This window comes from Stenella coeruleoalba (assembly GCF_951394435.1).
Source record: "Stenella coeruleoalba genome assembly, chromosome: 9".
NCBI classification, from domain to species: domain Eukaryota; kingdom Metazoa; phylum Chordata; class Mammalia; order Artiodactyla; family Delphinidae; genus Stenella; species Stenella coeruleoalba.
In genome coordinates this window covers 75,883,386-75,896,280 of record NC_137155.1, presented here as the reverse complement: position 1 = coordinate 75,896,280, position 12,895 = coordinate 75,883,386, and the positions used below count along the sequence as shown (strand labels likewise).

Here is a 12,895-nt window from a genome sequence, read left to right as displayed (position 1 = left end):
ATAAATGCATTTTGTTTTAGATACTAGTGGAGCTGTCTGATACTATATTTATGTCTCCTTTTCAAAATATAGCTTGATTTTTATAGTTGAGTTTACCTGCTATATATTCCTACTTTGGAAAAAACAGAAATGAGAATTTTTATCCTTCTGTAAGACAATTTGGAGAAATTTTACTATTTCATGGAAGCAAATTTTTATAATTTATCATCATGTTCAGTAGGATTTGAAAATCATAGGCCATGTGTAATATTAATATTTCTATACTTTTCTTTTTAATAATAATGGCACCTTAATTTTTCATGTAAAGAAAGTTTTGGACACAACATTGATACTCCCAATGAGTAATATATTTACCTTTTGAGAAATAGGAAAGGAAAGATTGAAGTGGAAGGTAAAAATAAATTATTAATAGGCCAGTATTATTTTGGAACATAAAACATGCAAATGATGAAACCCAAAGAAGTTTTATGACAAACAGTTATATCCCAAGTACCACTTTAATATCCCAAGTACCATTTTAAAAGGTACATTAAATTTTCTACAGTTCAATATAAATCAAATGTCCGTGTTTACACCTTTCCTAAAGTTTTCTATTTTATTAGGAGAAAATAAAAGCTATCCACTACCTACAGAAAAAGTTTGGAATTCTTTGTGAGGATGGAAAAATCCAAAAATATTTTTAATCGTATCATATTAACTTGGAATACTGATTTATGCCATCACTTCGCCTATCTGAATAGTTCTGTGCCTTATTTTGTATGTGGTATTAAATGCCAATAGGCATTTCATTATCATCCTCCAGAATTTTTGTCTGCAGGAATTTGAGGAAGATACAAAAGAGAATGAAGGGTGGGAATTGTGGTTTTGACTTTAATGCTAAAATGTTCTGTTATTATGAGCCTCTAGGGTGTGGACTATGGGCCAATTAGATGCTGCACATGTAACTACAGCCCTGATCAACAACCTTGAGAATTTTGGCAAGCGTTGCTCAAGAAGGGGAGTGAGCAAGAGATGATGTATGCTCTAACACATAATTCTCTCTGTTCCTGAAAAATTAACTCAATATGTTTGCTATGCTGATACGGAGTTGTTAGAAAATCTTTGTCAGCTAGGACAGCACTATATTTCCCAGCTAGGTTCCATTTTTATTTTAATTCACCAATAGTCAATCAGGAATATTGACTAATAGCACATTTTTCAAGATAAGAAAAAAACTTAGATCAAAGAAAATGGAAAGAAAAATCGATCGTCTTTGATAACGACATTGTAACCATTAGAGCAGGGATATAATTAGACTTCCTCCTACCTCCCATTTAAAAAAATTTCTCTTTTACTAGGAAAAGAAATAGCATCAATATTTCTACAAAATAGAACTCTGTGATTTAGTTTAAAATTTTATATTATTTGAATTAGGAAAACCCAGACCCATCTATTTTCAGTGTTAAAGTTTTCTCAACCAGAATGTGGCCAATACAGAGCTTAGATTAATACATGTAATTAATGGATTGATGCATGGAAAGTGATTAGCACAGTGACTGGCATATAGTTAGGACTAAATAAAAATTATCAGTCACTATTATTGTTATCTTTTCATGGTTGTTATAATCATTGTTACTTAGTGCTCATTTTGAATCTACAGAAGAAAGAACCTGTATATTGAAAAGAATGAATTAGAATTTTTCCTCTATGGTTTGTACATTCATTTCTTACGAGGTTGGTTGAGAATAAAAATAAAGCACGTTAAGTCCAGATTAAGCCCTATGTAATATTGTGTGTGACATTTTTACTTTTGAAATTTTTACACCCAGTGCCTCTGATAAGGAAATCTAACAGATTCATCAACCCAAGGTCAAGGTCCGTGCTTTGGCTCTTTTAGCCCTCCCATTTCTCAGTATCAGTTCCTTACTCTGCTATTTTAGGGTTTCATTCTCTGTTGTACAGGGAGCTTGGAAGATCACTGAGCAATTTATCAATGTTTAAACATTAGAAACTGATAATAGGTTAAGATAAATACCTTTTGGTGTTGTAATGTGTAGCTCTAACAAAGGAATTAACTTGATCAAACCAAAATAAATGTTGGATTGTCAATTAGAATCAAACCCAAGGATGCTGCTCTATCACCTTGTAGCCCTTTTGTTCTAGGGTTTTCTTTTTTTCTTTTCTTCTAGGGTTCCTCCAAATCTCTGTCTACATCTTTGGTCCCACCCTTTAATACCCTTCTTCTGCCAGCCCCATGTTTTGGAACTAACATAGACCACCCTGGCCCAACTCTTTGGTGAGTGTCACTAATTATAAACTTCCCTTTCTTTCTAGACTTACTGCTCTGTTGTGCCATTCTCGCACGCGTCTCAGTGGGAATAGTCAGATGAACTAGTTTGAGGTGTGGTGTTAGGATTCACAGCAGCACTGTGTGGTACTCTTCCTGTACAACTGTTTTAATAGCTTTCTTCACATCTTTTGAAACTATGGTAGGAAGAGCAGAGTGGATACTTGGAAAAGGCTGTGTTTTTACAATGCTCAAATCATTAACGTGAAGTTCTACCTCCTTTTCTGTTTGCTTTGTCTTGCTTTCCATTCTTCAGAAATACTCATGCGCTCTTATTCCGCTCCCCTCCCCCCATAGAAAGAGAACCATACCCTACAGAACGAGGATTTTAATGACATGATGGGGAGATTTTAGAAAGTACTTCAAAGAACACCATCTGATGTAAACTCTGTTGAAGAGATATCTTCAGGAGATTAAGTAAGAAAATGACTGTCAATATGACAGAAGGGAGGATACCTGTCATGTAGGATTCTGAAGAGCAAAGTGAAGCAGAGAGTACTCCAAGCTGTTTTCCCCTACATAAGTCCTTGAGGAGGATTTGGTCTGGATTCCTGAATGCTATTTCTCCAGCACCTATCACGATCTCTAGTCCATCCTATGCACTCAATAACTAGAGTTATAAATAGAATGAACATTACTTACTTATTGGATTTCCATAGAAAAACCAGAAAGGAAAATGATTAGGGGAAGAGGGAGACTAATCTAGTAAAAGAATGATTAGTGCTTGAAGAGAAATAAGGGAAAAGATAAGGTGGGCAGTAAAGAACACAGGATTAGAAGGTACATTACGGATCTCATATTATTTCCTCTAAAAGCTTTTTGCAATATATATATATGTAATAATTGTCTTAAGCAAATGTGGTGTTCAAAAGTCACAATTCCTTATAAGTACAAAATCTTACTTTTTGGAGACTGTTTTACCACCCTAAACACAGCCAGCTCAGGTGGATAATTTAATAATTCAAAAAATTACAGTCGCCTACATGATTTGTGTCGACAGTTCTGATGAAGTTTACACAGTGCCGACCAATAACCACTCTTGTACCTGTGAGTTAATCAAACACTTTAATAACACCCTAGGGAAGAGGAGTTGGCTTTCTTATAAAACTCAGAGGAGTCATCTATCAAGAACCCTTTTTATTCTCTTGAGCAATGTTGTCCGCAGTCATTGATATAACTCCCTGGAGGCTATTTTCAGGTCAACTCTATAACTAAGTTGAAGGAATAGGGAGGTGTGTTGAACCTTTTTAATGCAAGATTGGCATCTCAGTAAATCAAGGACTGTAAAGGAAAATAATTAATAAGAAAAAAATGGAGACTATCCACTCAAGAGACTCACTAGTTATCACTAGTTAAAAGCACCCTCTGTACTAACTAAATGACTTACTCTTTCTCCTTCTTCTAATAATCTCTTAACATTTTCTTGCTTTTGGTCCCCTGTTGAAGAGAAACCATCAGTATGTGTATATTTTAAAAAAAAGAATAAAAAATCTGTGTGTTTGTGTATAAATATAGATAAATACACACACACACACACACACACACACACACACACACACACACACACACACACACACAGCTAGACAAATAAATCGCCTGTTTCCATAGATAGAAAAGAGTCTTTGACTAAGAACCTAATTGGGTTCTGACCAAAGTTATTACCCCAGAGCTTCTCTTTGCTTAACTCAAGCAGTGGTGATCAAGAAGTGTATAAGTTTCAGGTATCAGCCTTACTTCTCTCTGGTCGACACTGTGCAAGAGGCAAGCGGCGTTTAGGGAACAGGCTAATAACTGTGGGTCACACATTGTAGAAAGCATTCTACTTGAAAATATCGTATATAAAATACAACTGATTTTAACCCGACTATCTTTTTTTAAAACCAGTAAAACCTTGCAATACACTTTACATTATCATAGTTAGTAGCTATGGAGGTGTAGTTGCCAAGATATTTCCAAAAATGACTATTTAAAGCAGTGGCACTCTTTTATCCTTAAATGATATTAACTTCTCTATTGAAGTCTCTGCCTAAATTCCCATTGTTGGCAGAAAATTATTATCTCCACCATTTAGAGTAGATTTGTGTCACACACGATCGATGGGTTCTTTGAGTTTGTCCATGTTACAGGCTTCTCCAAAATATGTATGAAGAGTGTAGTACACCCTAGATTTTGGAAAGGAAGGAAGTCTACAAAAAACAGGGCAACAGTCAACCATGTCCTGTTCAAGCATGCACATGTTTTATTTAAGTATTTTCCAAAGGTCTATTTTTTTCCAGCATAATGCAGATATTATGCTATCCTTTGAAATAAGATATACGAATTTCAAACAAAATTGTCAAAAACAATGACCTTGGTTACTCCATATGGAACACAGAAATAATTACATTTCACTTACAATACAGATGCACTTAACACAGTCATCAATAGTCATTCACCACCAACACAGTATATTTTTAAATCACCTAAAACACCAAAAAATTTTTTTCTTTTCTGAAAGTCTAAAGAAAGTAATAGTTTTGGATAAATGATAAGTTGAAAAGGAGGCAGAATTGCAACAGAAATAATCTAACTGCATTTTTAAATGTAATATTAAGAACATGAAAATAGAACTTTTCCTTGGGAATCAAAAGACCTAAGTATTCCTGATTGAGTTTTCTTTAGCCTACTTTTTAAAAAGCTTTTCAACAAATACCATCAAAGAAGTTTCACTATATATTTGCTCTAGAAGCATAAAGTGACATGAGGCAGGTGTTAATATAATTATTAATATTCACGCTTCAGGAAGATTAGTAACTTTTAAAAAGACATACTAGGAATAAAGCCAGTTCTTCCCGTGAGATAGTAGAGTTTATCTGACTTTCACTCAGCAAGTGTTTATAAATCTACTGTGCGCACAGCATTGTTCTGGAAGCTAGTCTAGGAAGGGGAAGCAAGAATTTCTGGCTTTACTTGAAAATGGTTGGATTATTTCCTCTTTATGATAAATTATGATAAGCATTTTAAAATCTCTATAGTAGAGGGATAATTATTAACTCTTTCCATGTATTGAAGCTAAACTTATTCCTTACAGTGGTGGTTTGGAATGAACAAAACTTTTCACTGGACATAAAACTTTTTTACACTGTCACGTGCAGACATGTCTGCTGATATATTTTAAAGGTGAAAAGATATCAAGACTTTTCAGTTAAATGTACATAGAGCTCAATTTTGCATCATCAAACTCCTGTCCTCCTGATTTAGAGGAGAAAATTGCTCCTTGCAATATGCAGGAACCTTTCTGAGACAAATCTGTGCTGCCTTCCCCAGTGGCGTAGAAAGCATGCTTTCAACAAATATTGCTGCATAAAGCACTCCAGTTTATCTCTGCATTTCAATTCACGCTAGTTATTCTCAAAATGTATTCGAGACCTAAAGCAAAATAAATAATACATCAAGCGAGATTCTGGGATCACTGATCCTGTGATGCTAATCCCAGCCAATTCTTTTCATGAAACATACAATGATATATCCAGTATCTGGGCTTTTCCATAACAGCAAAAAGGTTAGAGATAATTCATAGATGTCAACTCCTTTTTTTCCTGATTTTTGACAAGGGGATTGACGATGATGATAATCTACTTATAAGATAACTTGTTGGAGAATACAAAAGTAGGAAAGTCCTTTGAACTACAAAACATTAGTCCAGCTGATGATGATAAATCCAATAGAAAGGTGCTATAGAAATACAGGAACAAATAATGCACTGTCACAGGAATACAGTGGACCAAAGAATATTACAGAAAAACATTTACGGCACAAGGGTTTTGGATTAAAAAGTTATCTAAAACCTGGCGACACGAGAAGTTTTTCTATGGAATGTGGCTCTTACTGTATCTAAGAAGATCTGGAAATACAACAACAGAAAATCCTGATTCCTGATACAACAGGTGTACAATGAATTATTGCAGTTGTAACAGTATCTAGGTGCAAGGTAAAACAATAATTAATACTGAACTATCTGAACACTTTAGATTTACTAGTGAGCATCCCCATGAGAAATACTGCAGTTCTAAAAGGAGTTTATTTGCACAGCCCACCATGGAACATGAACGATCAGCTTGTTGTAAGTACACAGAAATTCCCTCTTTCTACAATTATAGTTTATCATGCCGATTCTGAAGACAACGTAAGGAAACTGAGATCACGGCTCCAAAGAATTCTAGCATGCATTATGATGGTTTCCTTCAGTCAATACAAACGTGTTGTATGAGGTTTTTTTTTTTTAAATGTGTAATAATAATCTTCATCATAGGCAATGTTCATGGTTTTAACAGGAAAAATTTTTATCAAAATGTTTTCCGTATTTTTTTGTTTTGCATTCAACTGGAACATTATGTTCAAAGATTTATTTTATTTATTTTATTAAAAAAGAGTTCTGGTCATAAGAAGCATCAATAGGCGGCATTTCATTGTGCTCATTCACAAAGTCAAAGGGCCACAGACTATTTCTCAGTTTGACAGGTTAGACTCCATCTAGAAATGCCTTTTGGTGGTTTTATTTCCATCTTCAAGTTTGGAAACTTTGTCTTTGTTTCACTACCAACGTCCTTGCTTTGTCGTTTTCATCTGCGAAACGTTTATTGTTTCTTCTTTCTTCCACGTTGGGATTCTTTCCACAGCCAGGGCTCAAATTCTCTTGGACCTGATTCCAATTGTCTTAGAGAGCAGACACTCTGACAATGTTGCCTCCTGAGTACTCAGGAGACTCTGGCCTGTCATCTCCTTCGGGGGTGGTTACTGGAGGTGTTGGGATGCTTATTATTGCTGTAGTCACATAAGGTTGTTCACAGTTTAGTTTAACACACTCTTCCATTTTGGCATTTAAACTGGATCGGCTGATGAGGAAAACATAGATTTAAGAAAGTGAGTTGTTTACTTAAAATTTTCTTTCCAATAACGAGGAATACATGTTTTCATGTTTATAAGTAACGTTTTAAATGGCTAAGAGCAATCACCAAGATTAAAAAAAATGAAACACCAAACCTTAAGATAAATTAACGTGAACATTAGGGCATTAACATCAAACAAATGTCTAAAAGCCAGCTGAATTTGGTTCAATCAGTGTTTCTCAAAGTGTTTTCTACAAAAATGCAGAGCAGGTGAGTTTTGGAAAGCCTAAGTTGAGCAAAGTAAAATAGTTTTCTTTAAGACAGGACCTCTGAGAGGTTTGAGATACCATCATGAAAGGGACATACCCTGTGGATAAACCTCAATTCTTTTGCCCACAGAATCTCTTTACTACCTTGTCTCTTTGGGATATATGAGGCCCTTAAGGCTCTCAACTTAGTGACAGCCAAATATTAGGAACCCAAGTTAGTCATTACTAATACTTAAACATTTTCCCAAGTGGTATTCTTGCATGAGTTATATACTCTGTGTAGGGAGGGGGAAAGAGGGTAGGAGTAAGGAGGGTAGACATAGGAGCTTTAAACTACTTTTTTTTCCATAGAAAACTTAATTAAAATGTTTGTCCTAAGATTTTCTTTATAAACACTTCTTCATTTTCTACTTTGTTTTGGAATAAATGTAAAACAAGATACAGGTAGAATATCTTAGAGACAGAAATCTTTCATTGCTCCAACATTTAATATTGGAGCAATGAAATAATAATGGAATAATAATATTCCATTTAATCCCAGAGACATCTGATTTTTTTCCACAAAGACTGTTCGATGCCAACAAAGAAGTAGCACTGAATTAACAGATTGTTAATCTGAAAAGATAAGCTTTTTAATTTGAAGAACAAAGGAAAATTCTTTGGACAGAAATTGATCTTTATAATGATTTATCTAGTTGAAATGTACTATTGATACTTATTATTACACATGTATGATTTTGGTCAAAACAAGTAGCACGTAAACAGAAGCAAAGGGAAAATACCAATAGAAAAATTTCACTTAAATTGTCCACAAACTCACCAGAGGTAAACAATTTCAGCATTTTGCTTATCTTTTTTTGATATTGGATTGAGTTTTGTGTTTGTTGAGGCCCCAAATACCTTTATGATCAAAATTGTATACTGATTCAAAAGATTCCTTTCGGCATAGTTTTATTTTTCACTGTGACATTAACTACGTTGAATATTTTTGGGTGCTGTTGAATACCTTTCAATCATATCAATGTCAATTTAATTTGTCTCTTTTGCTTGTGTTGACTATCATTTCAGGCCATGTGTGTTGACTTAGGGGACTCCTGAGTGTAGAGGTATCTGCTCAAGAGAAAGTTGTGAGGTTGAAGAGGTAAGAATACATTTGTGTGTGCCTGACCTTCTTATCTTCTTTCTATTCTTTTAGTACTGACTCAGCTACACCTTTGACTCTTAGTGAATATTACAGTAGATTAATTTTCCTACTTGTTTCAGACCAGTTTTGTCTCATTCTAGACCCGAGGAACTCGGATTTAATTGCCACAGAGGTGGCAACATGACAGTAGGTGGAGATGTGCTCTGAGAAGCAGCACAGGTGTGTTAACGCATACAGATTAATCTCAGGTACCTGTTAGATAGCGGGGTTCTCTCCACACATCTAATCTGAATCGTGCTGAGTTCTTGCACACTGCCTCGGTGGCTTCCCGATATGTTGGCGTTTGGAATGCGGAAAGTTTTTTTGTGTCGTCTTGAACAGCAAGTGCTGGTGATGCCTTGTTGTGAAGAGACAGAGGGACTGTGACTTGAAGGACGATTAACTGTTGCAACTTCCATGCAGCTTTCTTCAAAGACTTGTTCATCCACAAACTCGTGATTCTGTTCCATAGTGGTAAGAAATGTGAAGAGAGCACAGGAACACATTTTTAACTTAAAAAAATGTATTTATTGTTTTTCCTGAAGTATGGTTGACTTACAGTATTATCACATTTTACCTCTGAAAAAAAGATTTGAATAGTTTTCTTTTTAGAAATGAAATATGCCCACGTACATTTACATTATCTTATGGGTAAAAAAAATATCATTTTCATGATAATTAGAATATCAAAGCTTCTTGTTGGCCTTTGTGTGAAAGTAATATCTCTCTAGTTAGACCCTGAGATTGATATACACAGACTGATTTAGTACCCGTTTATAGACTAACTTTACCTTGAAATATCATTTATTAAGTTAAATATAAAATCTGGAAGTTATCAACTAAATATTAGAAACCCTCAAAAATGAATATAGATAATACCCGTGGGGAATGTGTAAATTCACATGTACTTTATTTTTAAACAAATTGACAGACTGAAGTTATGAGAAAGAGACTATTTTAATAGCATGTTCCAAGTTAGATTGTCTGTTATATATTAGCAAATATTTTCACATGGGATTGAAAATATTTTTTAATTAGAAAATGAGATAACTAAGACAATTCCCATTCCTTTAGATGCTCCTCTAAAATTCCCAGTATATAGAAAAATATGACTTATGAAGTAAGTAAAATAAGACTTATTCAATAAGTAAAATAAATTTATCGGAATGCATCACTTTATATTTGACCCAGAAGGGGTTAGCACTGAACTTTTGAGGTCTCCATTCTTATCTTTGTGATACATCACTGGCTGGGCCCATGATCTCTGTCTATGTTCCTCTAACCCAGAAGCCAGCAGTGATGGACATCATCTCACATACCACGCCTTAGTGAAACACAGTGTAAAATCTGCTTTTAAAATATTTAATAAAGAATTGCTTCCTAAATTGCCTATGCCATACTTTTACCTCAGAAACATAAGGGAAAACATTTTTGGTCTGAACTACTGAGAATATCTTCAATTACTTTTTTTTTTCTTTGTGTGGGTGGGAATAGCCTTGTAATAGAAGGCTTTGTCCATGCCAAATTTCACTTAATCATCTCTCATCCTAAAATATTAGTAAAACAACTGAAGGAATTTACTGGCTAATAGGAAAAATATTGTTTTAGTTACTCATTTTGCCATTTCTTTGCTGAGACAAGCATTTTGAAGTAAATGAAGTTTAACATTCTGTTTAGAGTCCAGAGGATAATATGATCAGCTGAGACAGAATTTCATGTTAAATATTAAATTTTATAGAAAAAAATACAGCTCACAAAGGAGTCACAATCTGTTTTCTTCTATTACAATGCACATTTCACATACATAATACAAGTCATAAGGCGTGACATTCTAATTTATCTCATCAGTGATTGAAAGGGAAGAAGTCATTCTGTGGCTGGTTAAGGTATATTTTTGTAGGTAGCTCAATTTAAACTATATTAATTAGTATTGAATAATTTTTGATTAAAAAAGCCCTAAAAGGTAAAATAGTCAAAAAATGGAAATAGAAAGAAAAAGATAGGGATACATACATTTGATTATTGTTATCATTTAACTTTCAAAGAGTTATCCTAATAAAGTATAGATCATTATTTAAGATACTAATATAATCTGTTTCAAGCCCTCAAATCATTTTCCATTTATTACGAGATAAAGATCAAAATTCTTTACGTGCCTCCAAAACACAAGGTTATCTGGCCACCGCCTTCCTCTCCTCCTCTACTTGTGCCATGGTACCTCTTTCCTCTGACCACCCCCAAGTTCTTTTACTTCCTCTTAGGCCAAGTTCCAGTCTTCCTCAGGTGCTTACATCAACTTTTAGCCCCTTCATTTCTTTGCCTAACTAACTCATAATGGTCCTGTGGTTCTTAACTCAAGTTCCACCAGGAAGCTTTGCCTGATCTGGTACCCTCTGGCTCCACCCTCTTTGCCCCCAGTCCACTGGGGCCCCATTTTTGCTTCCCCTGCTAGTTGTCCTTCTCCAGTAACATCCACGTTTTGTCCCAAACCTGCAGGCTCAAGGGGGGCAGAGGCCATACCTGACTTCACGGTGTATCTTGGGTCTGGCTCACTGTCTGGCACATAATAGGCAAGTAATACATGTTGGTTGAAAGACTATAGAAGTATATGAATAAGTGGATGGACAGTATGTCAGAATTGAGAATACAAATACGTGTCTCTGGTGAGTGAACAAGCAGACTTGATTCAAATACGGTGAAAGTTTTATTCTGCTCTGTGGTCACAGACTGTGATCCCTTTTGACAAGCTAGCTAGAAAACAGATGCCTTTGTTAAAGAGGCGGTCCAACTGGGAGCCTACAAGTGGAGAAATGCAGACTGAATCCTCAGCCCCAAGGGGTATGCCAGTAATTAAATGCGTCATTTTCTTATGAGAACAGATAGTTTTTATGATCAATCTCTGTTTATTATACCTGTGAATGAAAGAAATGCTTATATTCAGTTATTCTCTATTTTGTTATTACTATTGCTATCCCCTTTATCCAGATGTCAGGAACACTTAAACTTCATTATTTTTATTTCTGTTTAATCAGCATTTTAAGAATCAGGAGAAGATATTCTATAGGACTTGCAGTCAGCTATTGGAAGACAGCTTTCCATCTGCATTAAACTGATATTTTAGCCTAGGGTTAAGATTACCACTAAGGATAAAAACATGTTAATAAGTCTCTAAAATACTTTCTAAGTTGAAATGTCACTACAGTCTTTCAAAGTAATTTCAATTACTGTGGATTTTTTTAGTATATTTTGCAGTAATGCAGATGGTGAAATTGTGCTTGGATGCATTAAATATTCACAAAAACCAATGGGATTACTGTGTGAGTTGCAGGGGCAGCCAGTCCTGCCTTTTCCTTACCGTGGTTTTTTCCAGGCAGTGAAGCAGGTGGTGGTGCTGGGTTTCAAAGCTGGAGCCGGATTTGCTAACAAAGGCTTGCTCATCCTCAGAGGACTATTAACAGGGAGAAGACAGAAGGGTTTTCTATTTTATTTGCAAACAATGAGAACCTCAGCCACATATTTCCACAGAGAGATCTGGCCTATTTCCTGAGATTAAATGGCAGCATTTTATTTATTTTTTTAACTAAAATGGATCAAATGTAGAGTTGCTTTTGAGTTTGATAATCAGCATTTACGTTTTCATCAAATTAGCGGTCTGGCCTTTTAGACTTGCCTCCATGAGTTGAAAATTTAATTTTCTTTTACTCATTCATCTCCCAGCTACCTTTGAAAGCCTGGGATAATAATATTTAATCTAGTACTTAGATAATCCTGAAACCACCTTCATGCTTACGTACACAAAAGCTATTATGTTAGTAAAGATGATTGGAATCCTAAAAATTAAAAGAGAGTTTTGAGGTAAAAGTAAAGTTTCTCAAATTATATTTCATACCATGTGAACTTTATAACACAGAATGGTGTTCCCTCTTCAGTAAGAAGTAAAACAAGACAGCTGTCAACTCTCCCGCCATCGCATCGCCACTCAAATGAACTTTAAGGAGCGTACATAATTTTGAAATTAAAAAAAAACCAACCTAGGTATTTGAGTCGTTGAGAATTTTTGACTTTTCCCAAGTTTCTGTGAGATAGTGCAGAAATATTGCCCGACCATGAATGGGAATCATGATTCACTGGCAATATTTCATAGCCCAGCTTCTAGCCTCCAGCCAGTAAGGTCCAGGGCGACAGGCATGGAATTGGCTATATATCCAAGGAGTCCTGGTTTGTTTTTGTGCAAATATGGTATTATAAA

The 12,895-nt window shown here is 35.1% G+C and overlaps 1 protein-coding gene across 1 annotated transcript in view; it reads right to left on the bottom strand.

The window, feature by feature from the left end:
* Positions 1 to 4,548: 4,548 nt before the first annotated feature.
* Positions 4,549 to 12,895, bottom strand: part of KCND2 (potassium voltage-gated channel subfamily D member 2) — a 471,838-nt gene continuing 463,491 nt past the window's right edge. The window contains exons 4-6 of the mRNA XM_079932255.1: positions 12,002 to 12,094; positions 8,860 to 9,107; positions 4,549 to 7,200 (exon numbers count right to left, since the gene is read on the bottom strand). Coding sequence (XP_079788381.1) covers positions 7,023 to 7,200; positions 8,860 to 9,107; positions 12,002 to 12,094 — 519 coding nt within the window. The 3' untranslated portion in view covers positions 4,549 to 7,022. The remainder of the gene's footprint in view (positions 7,201 to 8,859; positions 9,108 to 12,001; positions 12,095 to 12,895) is intronic.